Raw genomic sequence first — 18,855 nt, 5'->3', positions numbered from 1 at the left:
GTTGTGATTGACCGTTGAGATGATGGTGACTGCCCCTCTCAGAGTGCATGGGACAAAATGCAAGTGTTGGTTGAATGAGTTGACATGGTAAAGTACTACCTGTATATGAAACAAAAAACTTGTGGTGATTTGCACAGTATATTTATGTCAACAGTTGTATGCTTCATATGATATGCAATTGAAAGTTTCAGGAGTTTGTAATAGCAAATTACTGCAAACTTCTGATAGTAGAACTTGTACGCTCTCGAAATTATGCAAATATGCTTCAAGAGGTCAGTTTTGCTTTTATGCTGGACTATTGTAGATTGCATGTGAAGTTTATTGTGCCGATACAATGATTATCTCCCATAAATCAAGTAGACGTCTGGTTCCTGTGCTGCTGACAGCTTTCTTACTCTTACCTAAACTATAGTATGAAGCAGCTGCTGACATCAATTGTGACACTGATGCTGACAATTTCGCCGAGGAAAAGTAATGTAACATAATCGAAGAATATGCTGCCCATTTTCTAAATATAAGAACTATGATGGTAATTATGGTTCTTCTGAATTTACATATATGTTTTCGTTTATGTAATCCTGGTTACTGTTGAAGTTGGTTATTTTCTTTCTCCAACATCCCAAAGAAGATTTGAAGTGTAGACTTGAGTGACTTCCTTTATTGTTACAGGTGAGCCAGACAGTCTGGGCATATAACAGCTTTATGTTCAGGTACCCTTTTTTCATTAAAGTGTTTGTAAACATGCTGTTGAATATCAGTACAGTGATTATAATCTATTGCAATGATTGTTAGGTTTTGAATTATTCATTAATTATATCAACAACCATTGTATATTTACTGGTCTGTATGTACAAGGTTTTGAAATGACGTCCAATTTGTTCAAAGATTCATTCACTCGTGTGCGTGTCTGCACACACATGCACCCCTTCTTGTTAAGAGGGTGTGGACACACGCACACACACATACTACAGTAGGTTTTATAAAGGTATTATTGATATCACTCTAATTGTGCCTGGGTCCTAAGACTGTCTAAATGTTTTCTACTTGTGGAATATTTATACTTTGTTTACTTTGCTGAGGTTATATTGTGAGCAGAGCTATCCCATTTTCTTATACCTGAATACTAAGATTTGTTATTTGTATATAAGATTGACTAGCATTTAATTTCTAAACAAAGAGCTGGTAGTAAGCCAGTGGTTTAGTAATGCGTGTCAATCTGATATATTCCGTGAAACATTTCATCAAAACAAATTTTTCTGTTGGATAGGTATCCTAAAATAGAGAGAGGGTCACAACAATAAAAAAAGGAATGTGCATTCCTGTTCGAGGAACATTGCCTCAATCATAGTCACATGTGTTGAAATAGGATTGTTGTCTGGGAACAACAAAATTCAAAGAAGATAGAGTCGGGACTTACAGCTGGGATGACTTTAGACTGTGCAACTTTAATTGAAACCATCTCAGCGTTTTATGCTTTTAAGCTTTTGTGTTTTGATTTCCAATTAAATCCAAGAGCTGTAAACAAAATAAAAAAGTTCAAAGTCATTAGACCAGTGACTTGGGCCTTGAGAGTTAGAGACCTGAAGACTTGTCACTTGTCACTTCAGTATGTTCCTAGGTTATGAGAGAGGAAGAATGAAAGATATATTATGTGTATTAGAGGCCAAGATCAGCCCATGAGGCAAATCATGATTACAAATATGGTGCATTCATGTCATCAATACTAAAAACAAAAATAAAAGCTATAGGCTTCCTTATCCTCCGTGATCATTACCTGAATGCATGTGGTGGGATGATTTTCGAGATAGTTTACGAGCATGAACTTCATATCGAGTATGTATGACAGTAGTGGAGATTGGACTCGGTGTCCAAGGTTGGTCGGTGTGTTAAAATGATGCTATGACTAAATTTAACAAGTCTATCTGTGTGTCCTCATGCAGATCAAACATGGTGAACAGTTATCTGTGGTGATGGTATCGTCCATGTGCATTATATTCTGGTACTTTTTGTATCCTTTGTTGTCAGTCCACTGCATGCTCTATGGTGACAGCTTGGCACATTGTTAGTGGATTTAAAGAGCTATAGAAGAAATCAGTGACGTGTGATTGTCATTGCATCACACATGCTATTGTAATGTTTGATTCCCAATGCTTTTGAAACTCGAGCAACATTTGGGCAAGTTGTCGCTGGTCAGCTGTCTCATCATTTTTTTAATGAAATCCAGGTTTCATACTTCTTTCTGATGTGGTTGAAAGCCACCTATGCACAAAATGTTCCTTGATCTCTCCTTCACATAATTTGCGAATTTTTCAGTGCTAGGTTTGCAAAATGCTCATCTTGCCTCAGTCTCTAGTTGGTGGGAGGAAACTCTGAGTTGGTTTATTCCTTTACGAACACAATGGGGCATGTAGATGTCTATGCACCTCTTTCTTTGTATGAATCCATCCTCTGAAAAGTTTGTGAAAAGATCTTTATAGTAGGTCATCTTTGGGGCAAGTGGCTCCCTCGGCGTGAGCCAAATCTTTTGGATATAGGGTTGCCATAGATCTTTATGCGATACCTTGTTCCTTCTGTTATTTGAATAGGTGTACAATATCGAAACGATGGCAAGTTCTCAATGTTGAGGCCATTGTTGTTGAACCACTTCATCGCTTGTGCGTACCATGATTCTTCTATGTTTTATTGACATCATTGGCATTGATGTTTCAAACAGCTTACATATAATTCTTTCAGGGGCCATAGTTTGAATCTGGTCGATGAGAATTACTGTTTAGAATAATGCTTCTACCATCGTGGAGGTTGCTGCCAATTTAGCAGGGATGACCTTGTGTAGGGTGGATGCTTTGCTATGTATCATCTGTGCTGACAACATCATCACTAGTAGACGCTCTATTTGTGTCCACATGTACATGGGGAGGCCTAGAGCCCAGCACCGTGCATGAGGACAGGGATAATCGTGGTGTCAAATAACCATACGTTGGTATGGGGCTCTTGGTGGGGTGCCTGGTAGCACTACTGTTCTAGCATATGGCTAGAGCCATGTATCTGTAAGTGAGTCGATCTTTGGCAGTTTGGGTCAGAGAGAAGTGCTAGAGAATTTGACATGGGTTGCTCCTACGAGTTAAATGCTCAGAGAGAGGTCAATTAAATACCCAGAATTTGACATGCTACATTTTGTCTATTTGGATTTGGAATGCTCTCTCTTGCTTTTGAGAGGGGATGCTTGGTATCCATCTTGATAGGGTTTTCTGAAATGGTGGTTATCAATTGTAATACCCTAAAATAGAGGATCCCTAAAATAATGTCAATATGTTTATCATGTAGTGTCTTAGAATTTTTTCTTTCATTAGATCTATAACAATGTCAAAAGATTAGGCAAACAGAGGATGTCTTTTGTAAGGGTGCTAATTTTTATACTATTATATGCAGATGATATTATGTTGATGTCAGGCACTCAAAAAGGATTGCAGATGCATTTACATGCTTCACATACATTTTGTTGTACTGAGAGAGACATGTTAGTCAACCTTGGGAAAAATCAATGTCTTGTTCCTTAACCAGTCAAGCTTGCAACTAGATTAGACTATGAATCCTAAATACTAAGGGAACATGTAGAATACACACAAGCATCGCTGGTGTATCTAGGCTTATGAGAAGTTGTCTTTGCATTATTCTCCTGAGGGAGGTACAAGATTTGAAGATGCAATCTCTCGTTCAGTCTCATAGGCCACATTGGTCTCTTAAAAGATGCTAATATATTTTTCATTCATTCTTCTTTCTTTATTTATTCCATGCTTGAAAGATTTGATGGTTTAGGAACATGCTTGGTAAGGATAATTACATCAATATATCTGCATGCTTATGGTATTATGTTGATATTTAGCTCTCTAACAGAAATTGCAAAGACATCATACGGCATTACAGTGATGGCATATAACACCATTCAAGCAAGATCACAACCAGAAAATTTACGGGAACTTAGTTTTCTTAGAGCAAAGCTCTGTATGCACAACTTTCTCAAGAATATATAGCTCTTGGTGCTTGTGGAGGACAACAGTTCCATGAACCATCAACTAAATTGTGGTGGTTTAATACACTTGTAAGGACTCTTTTCTAAGAAACTTGGGGTTCAAGTTTTCATGGAGCAAATAATTGGATAGGTTTAGAGTAGAGATGGGAGCAAGTCCAATAGTGATCAAGGCATTATTCAAAGATTGGTATTCAATTGATTTTGAGAACTCTCAAAGAGAAAATATTCAAGATTGGCACTAGTTTCATTAAAGCGGCTACATGAACATGGAGATAATCATTATTTGTATTTTGAAATGCAAGAGTTGCATTGTATAAATATAAATGCACTACTCCAATTTCAATATATCTTGCATTTACCTCTCACCTAAACATGACAAATGTGGAAGAGAATAAGTTATCCAAATTGATGCAATTAAATTGAGTTATGAAAGAACATGAGTGGGAAAGTGAAGGCCCTCTATCTAAATCATCTCACAATAAATTCATCATCATCATGCCTCCTTTAATGGATATGTACCTTTCTCATGTGCTTGATAGTATGATGGGGCAAATCAAAACCTCTTTATACCAATTAGAGATTTGAACATGCACATAAATCTAAGGAAGAATGAATGTACCAATCAAGGTTGTTAGGTATGGTATGGATACCATACGTATATGACGTATTAATACGCGTATAGTACCTCCCAATTTAAAAATATGTTAAATATTTATAAAATACGTAATTTACATATAGTACGTTAAATACTTCTAGAATTTGAAATTATTTACCTTGCTAAAAATATCTATAATATTGTAAAAAACATCTATGTTTACACAATTTTGTGATATACATACAATATAGTTCTACATCCTATGATGCATATAAGACATTTGAACATTTCATATCCTAAAATACTTGTAGTAATATGGATGTCGACATTCCCTTATTCTATAAATCAATGTCAATATGTATCATGATGTTCTACTTCAAATTGTAATTATTTACAATTATGCCTTCATAGATTGAGGAATCGTCTACGATCATCACACTCATGATAGGTTTCTCGTTTCTTCGTTTTCTTCTTCTTCTTCTTCTTCTATCTTCTATGATTATCACACTTAGAGTCAGGACATGTTTATATCTTCTTTTCTCTCTCTCTTCTTCTTCTTCTTCTTCTATCTTCTATGATTATCACACTTAGAGTCAGGACATGTTTATATCTTCTTTTCTCTCTCTCTTCTTCTTCTTCTTCTTCTTCTTCTTTATCGTTGTCCTTCCTTCCTTCCTTTGGCTTCTTTTTCACTAAAATCTTTTTTTTCTTTTAGTTTTTGTTGGGGTTTTACTTACATTTTCTTTATAAATACGTATTGTACCTGTTTTTTTATAAATACATTAAATACTGTATTGGAAAAATGTACATGATATTTGACTGAACAACATTGAGGTATAGTACGTACTATACAAATGATGAGGTACTATACGTATTTAAATGTTAAATACGGGTACGTAAACAACCATGGTACCAATTGTACCATCATAAGATGGAGTTCTTTGGTGGTGAAGGTCATTATAATTCGCAAACTCGCTTGTTAGATGATATTAGTCTTAGTGCTTGAGTTCTACATCTTTAACAGTCTTGGTAAACAATACATGATTGTTGATTACATGTCACCATAGCTATCATTGACGAGTTTTTTGATAGCCCCTTCACTCTCATTGTAGCCCAAACAGGAAATCACTAGGTTCTTGTAGAGATGGGTTGAACCAAGTGGGCAAAGGCTAAGGCATTCCTTGAGAACATGATGACATGGTTCCTTTATGAATAAATCTAGTGCCAATTTGATTTAGTAATCGATCTTGTTAGTGAGCAAGATAGACACTACATCAACCAGGTTACCATGAATCTCATTAACCATTATGTTTGTGCAAAAATAAAACACAACATACTACTTGCAAGCAAAAGGAATGGTTGACTCAATAAACAAAACACTTCAATACATCCATGATTTTAGCTTTCCAAACAAGCCATTTAGGTAACCCCATTTCAAGTCATATTTGGCTTCGAAGCGATGATGTTGCGCAAATATTAGATTGTTCAATTTTCGTCTCTATGAGGATTATCTTGACATGAGTGTGAAGATCAATTGCTTGAACTTGCCAAAGATTGCATCGATAGTATGCTTCACCTCAACATTTTGCAAAAGTAATCCAATGCATATATTGAGCATCACTCTCACCGTAGTGAAATTTATTTTAAAACCAACAAATCAACTATTGTCTTTTAGACACGATCTGATCTCATGCTTGACAAAATCTTCACATAGTGGACTTGTCCATTTTGGATGATGATACGTTTTACTTCAGCGCGCTTAACAATTGCCATTTTCACCCATGTTGGCTAGCACTCTCATAACCTTGATGATGGTTCAAAATTGGATTGACGAGTCAACTCATCACCACTACATCAAGTGATTTTGATCAATTTGACATTCCAATTGGTTTTGTTAAAGCATTTCATCTTGAGAGGATTTGGGAGAATTAATGGGTAAATATCATTAGGTATTAGTGACCCCATAAATCTGATTAACAAAATTAATATATTTTTGTTGAGAGAGCAAGCTCAACTTAGTTTAGTTAGTTAGTCAACCATGTAACTTCGTAGTTACCTAGATAGAATCTAGTTAGAAGTATTGACACTAATGCCTTAAATAGGACCTTGTACTTAAGTGGGATATTCTAGATCCTCCACTCCCAATTACATTTAATATAGGACTTACACCCTTGTACCTATATTCTCCTCACATATGTGCATCGTTGCACATGAGATCTATATATACCTCATTGTGGGTTTTTTTGTATTTGATGATAATAATGCTAATTTAATATAGAGTTAATCATCCCTCATCTTGTGTTGTTCATAAGTGTTAACTTCCTCTCTCTTTCTCTCTCTCTCTCTCTCTCTCTCTCTCGCACACATATCACTTAATCTTTTGCTTATGAACTTATCACATAAATAGGTACTAATTAACCCTTGCTTAATTACCTAATTCTAAACACTTTTTAACGCTAAACCCATTCCTCAAACACCATTTCTACCCACATTTTGGGGAAAAGGCCACAAAGTTTTGTTCCATGAAAGAGTCTAATTGGGCGTATGGGCCATTTAAAGCATTAATCCATGCATGTCTTTCGATTACTCATAAACTTAAAGCAAAAGAGGTAAGTGGTGAAAACATGTCTTTCAATTGCTCATAAAACTTAGAGCAAAAGAGGTAGGTGGTGAAAAGACTCCACATCTCGTGCAACTATCATAAGAAGTAATTCATCATTGTGCATTAGACATTCTATCCAACTGCCCATAAACAATCTTGCAACACCCATGCATTAATTTTGATGTATGGAAGACCATAACTCAATATGTTGAGTAACATTATTAGGGACATAAATCCCCACCGACTTGAACACCAAAAAATTGACCAGGAGGATTATTACACACAAGTCGTGGACAATGCTTGTCATCCACCATCATTACTACACCTAAATAATTATGAGGAACTTGTCTTGCATAAAATGAAGAATATTTGCACAAATGAAGTACAGATCTTGCAATGGCATGAGACTTGCGCTCAAGAACACACAATATATTTCTACACAAGAAGATTGACATAGTATATAATTCTTATGGGGGGAACATGCCCCAATTACATTCCATGACACAACTTTCATGCAATTACCCGTATTTAAGCCCTTGTTCTTTCGAAGTAACTACTTGCATAAAATTACTCAATGCATTTTCAAATACTACATAAAGATTTGCATGCACGACCTCCAAAGCCATTTATAGAGACCATTTGTCTAGGCCCTCGAGGATGAGACACCCTTGAGCATTGGGTGGACATACAACCCAACCCAAAGAATCAAATTGCAATTCAAAGGTAAACCCTATACCTTGATATTTGTTTTCCCCGAGGATCCTTCCTAAGACATTCTCTTAGGCTTCAACCAAGAGGAGTATATGATTCCTTAGTATGCTTTCCCTTTCATCTCTCCTTTTGCATGATGTCATTATTTTCTCCACAATTGGTTGTTTCTCTTCATTATTAGGACCATGACTTTGAACTTAATTATCCTCATCATACATCTAATTCAATGTTCCTTCATCCATAACCATATCAAGAACTAACAATCAATCTCTCTCTTTTTTCTTCCCTCCTAGCCTCTCGAGAGGATTCTTCATGATGGTGATACATAATGTAGGCATTCCCCAATTCACAACCGGAAAATGTCTCCCACGTCAATTTAAGACAAAGTCACTCCAACCTAGGTGTGTTCATACAAGACCATAATGACAACGTTTGACTTTGTTCCATAACATGCAAGTCCATAACCATATCAAGAACTAACAATCAACCTCTCTCTTTTTTCTTCCCTCCTAGCCTCTCGAGAGGATTCTTCATGATGGTGGTACATAATGTAGGCATTCCCCAATTCACAACCGGAAAATGTCTCCCACGTCAATTTAACACAAAGTCACTCCAACCTAGGTGTGTTCATACAAGACCATAATGACAACGTTTGACTTTGTTCCATAACATGCAAGTCTACATTTATTTGTAGAATTAGCATGAAGTGAATAAAGATTTTACTTGTTTGAACCATAAGATCCAGTAAAAGTAGCCACAAAAATGAGTCCTTCATATATAATTGATTGTCACTCAAACAAGGGGTTCTTATTTAACCATTGGCGACCATTGCATCACATTAGCAATGCTTTATCAAAGAAAATTGGAATTTTTTCTAGCACCACACTTTGATGTTCAAAAGAATAAAATACAACATTGTCAAAGCCTCGTTGGCCCACATACAGTAGCTCCACACAATTAGGCATTATGATCGTATTGAACCATCACTTAATCCAAGGTATTAAAAGGCAGAAGTTGAATATCCCTTTGTCCTCGGTGGAAGAAATCCAAATACAAGGTGGCGAGCTATGTGTGAGATGATGCAAAGCGATTGAGTAAGCTCTGAACATAAAATCAAACTTAGTATTGTGCAATAATTGAAGTTGCATTGTTATTGCAAAGAAATGGGATGTTGGAAAATTCATATCAAGATCCACATGGCTACATTTGAGGGCTCATTTCGGATGAAAAATGTGAAGTTGGAGCATTATCCATTGGTGGAGAACAAATGTGTATGCCCTTAAGAAGGCCTTGATACTTGAGCTAGTAAAGAAGCTAGTGTAAAGCATCCCGGGCAGTAGCAAACATGCATTAAAAGAAGAAGAAATGAATGATCATGTAGGAGCACATGCCGGAGCATTGACTATTGTGATCAATGGAGTGGGAAACCACGGAGCTAAATGTGCATGTTGAGCCAGTTGCAAAAGCTAATAACCTTTTGTATTAAAGCGATGCGAATTGAGAGAACTAAGGTTGTTGAACTTGTTCAAGGTATCGTGTCACATCTCTTTATCAACTTGTGTGTGAGATTACGCTTATGTTGTTATACCAATCTTAGTTGTAAATTGTAATTGTCGCATGTGGTGCCCTCTTTCTAGTGTAATTTTCTGGTTGCCTCAGACGTTGTCATTGTGTTGATTAGTCTCATTGTGCATGTCCAATTCTTTGGAAAAGTGGATGGAACCGATTATCACGTTCCCGTAGATGATTGTATTGACCGATGCATGATTGGTGGTAGGTAGGTCATGGCGGACACTTTCAAAGAAGCACCGGGGTTTTGAGAGAAAAATTGAACGATCAACCAACATCCATCTAAATAGAATGTATGCGAGCAAGATACATGGTCTTAGGAAGCAAGCATGCATATGGACAAGAACGGGACAGGATTGTGAATCGCAAACACACAATAATAAAAGATCAGGTTGGCAATGTCGGTTGTCGAGTGGTGGCCCCCCGTTGCCCGTTCACCCATCCACCCAACCCCATGCCATGCCATGAATGCTCTGCTCTTAAGTAACAATCGGTAACGGTTCGGTTCGAGAGTGTCAAACTCGAGCTGTTCAAAAAAATTGAAACTTAAACCAAACCAAACCATGAAACCGTTTAAACCGAATAGTTACAAAAAATTCAAGCTCAAGCCAAACGGTTTTAAAGACTTTCAAACCTTTAAACCGTAAAAACTGTTGTTTCACGGTTCAGTTCTGGTTCTCAAGTTTGGTCAAATTTCAAAAATTTCACATTTAAAATTTGAAAACTGTTTGAACCGTTCAAACCGAAAACTGTTACACTGATAAAGAACCAAAGTGAACCGAACAAGTAAATCCCAAACCGCAACGGGACCGTTAACAACGGGACCGCCTCGGTTTCTCGGTTCGGTTCGGTTCGGTTCGGCTGCAGATTGCTACTAAGAGTCCTGAGAGTCAGAGATTCATGCTTCTTCCTTGGAGAAGAAGAAAACATCTGACGCACGCACGCACGCACGCACGCACGCGCAGACAGACAGACAGAGAGCTTGGTCTTCACAGATGAGAGGAAGACTGACAGAAGGAAAGAGAAGAAGTGGAAATCAAAGGAAGAAGATTTAAAGGAAGGAAGGGCATTCGCTTCTCTTTCTTCTCTTTCTTTCTTCTTCGTATGCGCTCCATCAGAGGCGTTGCAGCCGGTCGAAAGTCTTCAAAGAAGCTCTGGGATCGCATGGCTTCTTCTTCGTCTTCTTCTTCTTCTTCAGCACCTTCTTCTTTTTCATCGTGGCACAAGACATTGCAGCAACGCATCCGATGGGTTCCCACCTCCAAAGAAGAAATCATCGCATCAGAGCAAAGATTACTCTCTCGAATCAAGTAATTCTCTCTCTCTCTCTCTCTCTCTCTCTCTCTCTCTCTCTCTCTCAGATCTTGTTCCCAAAGGGATATGTTTACTCACATATTTGTCTCTCCCTCGGAATCCTAGCTTAAATCCTATTCTTGTTGCCATTCCTGTGAATCCATGCGCCTGGTTTGTTTAACATCATCCTCACTTATTGCTTTGAAATTGTAAAATTTTGCCTTTTTTTCTGTAAATCCTGACATTTCATATACACTTGTCATTGCTTTTTATGTCTGCACTTCGTTAGGGATTTGTATTGTAGATTATTTCTTCGCAGTTTGAGATCGAAATTCATGGCATAAGCGTGGAAATGCACTGCATTCTCGGTAGTTGTGCTCATAAGAATGAATGTCTGAACTTTGATATAAGGACTTGGATTACATTATATATTCTCAGTTTAAGGTCAAAAGTCCTGTACTTTGTAACAGGGCTTGAAATAGATATTCCTTTCGTGTTTAGATGTGTATATATGTCTGCAAATGGATACTCTTCATTCAAGATCGGATTCTGGCACTGCATGTAATTGTACTGTTTTTCATATTCACAGATGATTGTGCAATTAGCGACACATCTTTTATTTGTTCTTGTCTGTGCTTTGATGATGATTTTCAATTTGACTGTAACTTCTTGCATATTAAGATCCAAATCCCTAGCATAAGGTTTGAAATACAGATTACAAATTTCTAGTGTAAGCTTTGCAGTTTCACTGTATCTCCAATGCTTACTGTTTTGTAGCTCTTCATAAATTTTGAGATTGCAACTTTATCGTCCAATGTTTGGCTGTTTTTTGTGGCACATCCTAGGGTTTGCTATTGCAACGACACCTTCCAATATTTGACAGTTCTTTATGACAGTTTATAGGGTTTGCAATTGCAACTATATCTATTGATGTTTGGCTGTTTTCTTTGGCACTTCATAGGGTTTGAAATGACACCGTATATTGTAACCTTTAATGTTTTTCGGTATGGTACCAACTTGTGTGACACACTGTGTCTTTGATGTGCACTCTTCTTTTGTGGCAGCTCTGAGGGTTCTGGATTGGATTTTATCATTCAATATTCATTGTTCTTTTGTGGCACTTTCATAGGTTTAAAATTGCACGATATGTTACTTATTTCATGTGACACTTCCTCATCATGTTTGAACTTACAGGACTCCATACCTTCAAGAACAGGTGGATATTGGTTCAGGACCTCCTGGAACAGGACTAAACTGGTTCAGATCGGTTAGTTCTGAGACGAGATACATCAACACGGTCACTTTTGAAAAGAAGTCAGAGAAATCCCCTACACTTGTTATGGTGCATGGCTATGGAGCATCACAAGGATTTTTCTTTCGAAACTTTGATGCTCTTGCCAATCATTTCAATGTGATCGCGATAGATCAGCTTGGGTGAGCACTTTATATGTTTAATCTGGAAAAATCCAATTGTTTGGACATGGTTCTACGATCACACATGCGTCTTGTTGATTAAAATACTCTTAGGTTTGTAGGTGGGGTGCCTCAAGTCGACCAGATTTTACTTGCAAGACGACTGAAGGTTAGCTAGTGTCTCGATGAATTGTGCTGTGAATATGGATTGGATTTTATCATAGAATCTAATATTTGATGTGATATGGTTATTCTGAATTGACTTCTGGGAGAGTATCCATTATACATATACATATGTATGTGTACATGAAGTTTCTGCCTGCCCTTCAGACCCTGAGGACATTAATATATCATCATTATCATCATCATCTGTATAATATGGAGAGTTTCCTTCCTCTAAGAAGGTGTAGATATACTATTCTGAGCATTGATTTTCTGTTTACAGAAACAGAAGCATGGTTCATTGATTCATTTGAAGCATGGCGGGAAGCCAAAAAATTAGAAAATTTCATTCTATTGGGTCACTCTTTTGGAGGCTATGTTGCTGCGAAATATGCGCTGAAGGTGAGAATAATATGGAAGAATTTATACATTTTTTGGATGTTTTAACTATTGATATAAGCATTGGGGTATTTCTATCATATTCCTTTTCCCAGCATCCAGAGCGTGTACAACATTTAATATTGGTTGGTCCAGCTGGGTTCTCTGCAGAGACAGATGAAAAGTCAGAGTGGATTCTCAGGTTCAAAGCCACATGGAAAGGAGCTATACTAAGCCATCTATGGGAATCAAACTTCACTCCACAGAAGGTTGTTAGGTATGGTTATGTACTCATTATTAGGTATGGTTAATGTATTTCTGAAGTACCCATGAGTTTGTCTTTCTTTCCCCCACTTATTGTGATCAATCCACTGTCATACATGTATTCGTGGTATTTGACAAATGATATGGTATTTGTCCCCTTCTCAATTAGATGTGCTGTTAGAGCAATTATATTCTCAATTCATGCTCTTTTATTTCTACTGGGGAAGAAATGAAAATTTCCAAGTGTTTTGAGGAATGAACAAAAACTCGGGGGTATTTTGAAGTTCTTTCCCCACATTCTTTCTTTGTGAATAAGAGATGTGTACTCCTTTATATTATGAGTTAACGTTGTTGGCTTTTCATTTCTCACAGAACTGCAGGTCGTTGGGGTCCTGATTTAGTACGAAATTACACAAGTAGACGATTTGGTTCGACATCCGTTGGTACTATGTTGAGCGAAGAGGAGTCTGATTTGCTATCAGGTTGGTTATGGCTAATGTAGCAGGAAAAACACGATAATCTTCAAAGGTAAAAAACTTTGGATTTATGAGATTAAAGTTGATTCATTATCCAAATACATTTCGCAGATTATGTATATCACACGTTAGCTGGCAAGGCTAGTGGAGAGTTGTGCCTCAAATACATCTTTGCTTTCGGAGCTTTTGCAAAGAAGCCACTCTTAGAAAGGTTGGTTGGTACCTTGATGGCTCTCCTTTCTATTTGAAGCATATTTCAGTGTTTTTTTCATGATTCTAATTATCATATTGTCTGCTTTGCATTTTGATGTTAAGCTTCTTTCACCTCATAATTCTGCTCTTTAACTGCAATAATTAGATGTTAGTATTCTTTAAATAAATACATTCTACACATATACTAGGGCGGCTGAGTGGAAGGTTCCAACATCTTTCATCTACGGTAAAGAAGATTGGATGGATTATAGAGGAGCTCAGGATGCTTGCAGTAAAATGACAGTTCCTAGAGACATAGTGAGGATCGAGAAGGTACTTTCAGTTTTTTTAATTTTTAGTAGTCGCTCATAATATCTCTTTTGATTGAAGTTATTATGAACGCATTGTTTTTCTTAAGAATCATGATTGAGTATTTCTTTTGTGCAGGGTGGGCATTTTGTTTTCCTAGATAATGCAAGTGCTTTTCATGTGGCTGTCCTGAATAGCTGTCGTAAATTTCTGGATGGAATAGAGAGATTTCATGAGGACATAAAGAAGGTTTTATGAGAGAGATTGACATGCTTCTTGTATTAGTATATATGGCTTCTTTTCGTGGTGTTAAGGTCATCGCAGAAAGCTACTTGGGCATTTTCAGCATCAATGATTCTCATCATGAAGAACATAAAAGATCAAAGTTCAAACTGTACAAAAACTTTCTTCCATTCGTCTAGCTATCTGGTCATATAAATTATGAGCCCAGACCATCTTGGTCTCATAAAGGCATCATTCCATGATTTCTTGGTCCATATCTATGTATCTGCTGGGATCGTCATTGTGATATTTTCCACAAGGCGCTGCCGCACACAGATTTAGAGCCTCTTATGGCATGGCATGGTACTCGCTAGATTTCTGCCATCCTGTTGTATTTTTCAATCTTTGAAGATTATATGAACTGAACTCTTAAAGAATAATGGCAAGTCTGCCTTTTCTTGTCACGTGATTTATGTTCTCATGTTTTATTTGTAGTGCTTCAATGGTTACATGCTTGTAACACTAAAGAATGCAATAGATCCCTCTTTCCTTGCCTTGTGCATCTTCAGCTTACCTGCTTAAGAGGACTGCCTCATATTCTCATCAAAGATAAGTCAAAAAGTCTGTTTTAGGACAAGATAATAGGGGTCGTCATACATACTGCCAGGTTAGAATCACCAAGAAAAGAAGTTTGGGTTAGTAGCACCAAGAAGGGAAGTTTAGGTTACAAGCTCCAAGAAAGGAAGTTTAGGTTAAGAAAGACGGAAGAAGCGTGGGTAAATGAAGAAGTATTCTCCATAGAGAGCCATGTTGTTGCTTCTTCCTCCTAATGCATGCACTATCGTCTCAAGGAAAAGTTGCTTAAGACCTTCGAAAACATAAATGTCTAGAAACTCAACATTGACATCAACTAACATTCAAAAGTAGGTTAAGCTTTACAAGAGCATCGTGGTAGGCATAGAAGGAGTTCCTTTGGCATCTCATAATTGATTGCTTGGTGAGCCCAATGATGGGAAAAGCAAAAAATAACGCATCAATCAACTTTGTTCAGAAGGAGAATGTTACAAGAACATGCACATGTGCCTAAGATTGTAGCTCACAACTTACTGTACACTTCACAATAGGATGATATGAGATTTGATTCTTGTGCTCTTGATGAGGATGAAGCTCCTACAAGGTAGCTCCTTGATGACATGCCCTTCTTTAGCAAAGGTGTTGTCTTGAGGCACTATCCAATAGGTCATTCTCTCCCATGAGATAGTCTCTGTTACTCATTTTTGTCATGAGTTCTTATTGATCACTCCTTGAGGAATGTTGAGAATTTGTTTTGTTGAGGCACATACTGCATCTATAATGATATAATGTAGACGGCAACCTAGAGCCTTTTGAAAAAGCTCCTCCGAATGCATACAATGGTGGAGGAATAGCTTGAAACAAACTTACAACCGTAGTATGAACCATATGTACCATACATGCAATCACATTTGAGAATGTTTCAATCATTCGAGTATGGTAAACACCCTTGAAGTATGGTAAATACCATACTTTTGTATTCATTATTTATTATAAGGTAAAAAAAAATTCAAGGTAAAAAGTGTTTAAAAAAAACGTAAGAATCTTTTGGTAACATACGCATATGTTTTGCATTTGTATGGAAAAGAATGTTTGCCAATGCATTCGAGTATATTACGTACTATGCTTACAACAATATGCCGATTTTCTCATTCACGTTGTGCTTTCCGTTTACGATTACAAATGTTTTATGGATAGAGTAAAATCAGATTCTTCATTATCAATTGATGTTTGGGCTAAAGTCACTCTCTTCTATTCATAGTATATGCATTATTCGAAGGATTTCAACGTGGAAAAAATATACGTTTATATGTTTATTTAAATGTGCTTGCTTATTATATATTTTTTCACAAATTTGGAAGCATGTGTGCTAATTTGCATGAAAGGTTTACATGATAAAACATATTGATTATACCGCAAGTAACGGAATTGGAATTAACTATGATGTCTTCGAGCTTGTCCAAAACTAAACTTGTGGGGGTCTTTGTCAAAGAAGACTCCGTCCAAGAAGACAAAAAAGAGGAAGTGTTCAATACAAATGACTTTCGGGGTTGGGAAGTGAAAAGGAAGGAAAGTTCTGGATGCTCGCATCCGACGGCTTGCTTGTTTAGAGCCGACAAAAGAAAGGAACCAAAGCGAGTTGTTTGACTTTCAGAGTCTTAAGGAAAGATCGGACACGTTCACACCACGACACCATCTCCCAAGAAGAACCTCTATATAAAAAAAAATTGTTCGTGTCGGGTCCCATCCTTACCAAACCATTTCATGGTCTCGATCGAAGAGCATTTCTTCGTACTTCCAAGAGGCAAGAGAGGTATCAATCAAAACATTGTGTCGAACATTTCTCTCATGGAAGAAAGAATGTATTGTCAATGTTTCCAATCCACTAAAAGTGCAAAAACCCCTCCTTATTTGTATATGTTGATCTCAAACTATAAACAAAATCTATGGCTTTTCACTTTATGATGACTTTTGTTCATATTGTAACATGCACACAAGATTCAAATTCCTTCTTGGGGTCCAATGTCTTGTCCAACAAACAATTCACAATACTGGGTTTCGCCCTTTTTAAATATCATAATTATTAGTTACCCATTGTAACTCCTTTTTATTTGTAGACTGACTTAGATATATAGTGGACATCTCTAAATTCATCGGTGGTGGGATCATCATTCGTACATGAAATGGTGAAAAACATTCTTATCGGATCATCATTCTTACATGAAATGGTGAAAAACAGACTTTACTTTTCCACATCCATGAATGATTCAATCTCTAAGCATGTGCCCAAAGTATGGGGAGGTATAGCATTAGCTTCCACATAACAAGGATTTGTCTTGATGAAATGTTTTTAAGGATCATTAGCCTTTCCATCCAACATTGAGATCTCATTAGCTTCTCATGGAAGGAACAATCACTTCAAAGTGAAAAGGATGCCCAAATTTTGAGAAATTGGGGGTGTCATTAGTTAATTCAGGGTGTCATTAGCTAATTCGGGGTGTCATTAGCTCCCCATAGGAAGATGATTTCTTTCGAAAGTTGAAAACAATGCTAGAAAACTAGGAAGGATTTCTCTCATTGCAATACAATTATATATGTGTATATACACAGTCCCGATCACGATTATTCGATGAATTACATAGGCCGATCAGATCATATCCTATCCGCAAACATGGAATTGCATGTATTTAGTTCATTTTGTATCATAATATTCAAGGGGGCAAAAAACTCTGATTAATTTCATTTGATTTTCATTTGTGTTATGAAAATGTATTGTCCATATGCTTCAAAACTATAATAATTTAACATTAGCAACCAGAAAACCTCAGATTTCCCTTTCAAAAAAAAGGATCCTAATGCTCCTAAGTTTCCTATTGATCTCCTCCTCCTCCTGATCTAGGGCAATAATGTGAGCTACTTGTGGAAATAATCGTGAGCTTGATTTGTTCATCATCCCCATTTTCTCTCGATTGTAAATGTGTGATTCAGTCATTCCGGTTGATTTTTGATTCAATTCGATTCATCCTCTAGGAAGGGGACCTTCATCGGGCTTGAGAGCAATTGTATGTGTTCTTTGTAAGCAGATTATACAGTCGATTTCCCGATTCAGAACAACTAGGGTAAGGGTAAGGGTTAGGGTTAGGGTTAGGGTTAGGGTTAGGATCAGAGTTGGGTTCTCAGAAGCCTATTTGCCGTCTGCTTCTTAGCTGACCTCTGTACAGATCCATCCTGTTGGAGGGAATAGACCTTCTTCTCTTCTCAAGCTTAGGGTTTGCAGCAACGCCATCTTCATCTTCATCACCATCCTCATCTCTGACAGTTTCCATGGATGATGATGTGGAGCTATGGAGCTCTTCGTTGAGCTTCATGGCAGCGATTTGCGCGCATCTGTTCCTGTATTCTTGGCCATCAGAAGAAGGGTCCACCACATCGGGCGCGAATCTGACCTTCTTCTTCTTCTGCTTCGGCTTCGGCTTCGGCTTCTGCGGAGGGTTCATATCTGCGTGGCTCGGTGAGGCGAGGTCGTCATGGAAGACATAGCTCCATAGCCTGTCTTTGGTGAGAGAGAGGATGGCGACGCTGCCAGAGACGGCCAGGACGGAGACGAGGGCAAGGAGATGGTGGCTAGGTTTGATGGCGGAGGATGCAGAGGCGCGACCGATCATGGAAGAAGAAGCAGCAGCAGCGTGGAGGATGTCCATCATAGGAGGATAGACAGAGACAGAAGGGGCTATGGCGGGAAGTGCTGGTAATGCAGAGAATGGTAATGCAGAGAAAAGAGGTGAAGAGGAAGAAAGGATCGATGGAGATGGAGAGGGAGAGGGAGAGGGAGAGGGGGTAGAAATATGGAAGTGTTTGTGGGTCTGCAAACAAGGAGGAGAAGAAGAAGAAGAAGAAAAAGAAGAAGAAGAAGAAGAAGAAGATGGAGAAGGAAGGAGGTAAGGTAGAGCTTTAATGGAGAGCTTGGAGGGGAAGACAGAGGAGAAGGAGAAGGAGAAGGAGGTAATGTAGAGCTTTAATGGAGAGCTTGGATGGAAAGACAGACAGATTAGATAGATGAAATGGG

At 37.7% G+C, this 18,855-nt stretch overlaps 2 protein-coding genes and 1 long non-coding RNA gene across 3 annotated transcripts; 2 read left to right on the top strand and 1 right to left on the bottom strand.

Moving 5' to 3' along the window:
- Positions 1 to 112: 112 nt before the first annotated feature.
- Positions 113 to 3,477, top strand: LOC147855324 (uncharacterized). Its single transcript, XR_015530827.1, has 3 exons — positions 113 to 529; positions 670 to 710; positions 3,451 to 3,477. It is a non-coding gene; the product is annotated as an uncharacterized LOC147855324 (long non-coding RNA).
- A 7,010-nt stretch (positions 3,478 to 10,487) lies between these two features.
- Positions 10,488 to 14,680, top strand: LOC147855323 (putative 1-acylglycerol-3-phosphate O-acyltransferase). Its single transcript, XM_087330454.1, has 9 exons — positions 10,488 to 10,817; positions 11,995 to 12,234; positions 12,336 to 12,382; positions 12,659 to 12,777; positions 12,870 to 13,030; positions 13,390 to 13,499; positions 13,605 to 13,704; positions 13,895 to 14,018; positions 14,133 to 14,680. The coding sequence occupies exons 1-9, from the start codon at positions 10,612 to 10,614 to the stop codon at positions 14,250 to 14,252; spliced, it is 1,227 nt and encodes a 408-aa protein (XP_087186580.1). The 5' UTR covers positions 10,488 to 10,611; the 3' UTR covers positions 14,253 to 14,680.
- Positions 14,681 to 17,506: 2,826 nt separating this feature from the next.
- On the bottom strand, positions 17,507 to 18,855 carry LOC147855322 (uncharacterized). Its single transcript, XM_087329959.1, has one exon. The coding sequence runs from the start codon at positions 18,491 to 18,493 to the stop codon at positions 17,966 to 17,968; it is 528 nt and encodes a 175-aa protein (XP_087186085.1). The 5' UTR covers positions 18,494 to 18,855; the 3' UTR covers positions 17,507 to 17,965.

Source organism: Azolla caroliniana, unplaced genomic scaffold (genome assembly GCF_043228905.1).
Source record: "Azolla caroliniana isolate FFs.n. ecotype wild unplaced genomic scaffold, voAzoCaro1.0.p SCAF_14, whole genome shotgun sequence".
In the NCBI taxonomy this organism is placed as follows: Eukaryota; Viridiplantae; Streptophyta; class Polypodiopsida; order Salviniales; family Salviniaceae; genus Azolla; species Azolla caroliniana.
Note: the sequence above shows the minus strand (reverse complement) of the source record. Positions and strands in the feature narration are given on the sequence as shown.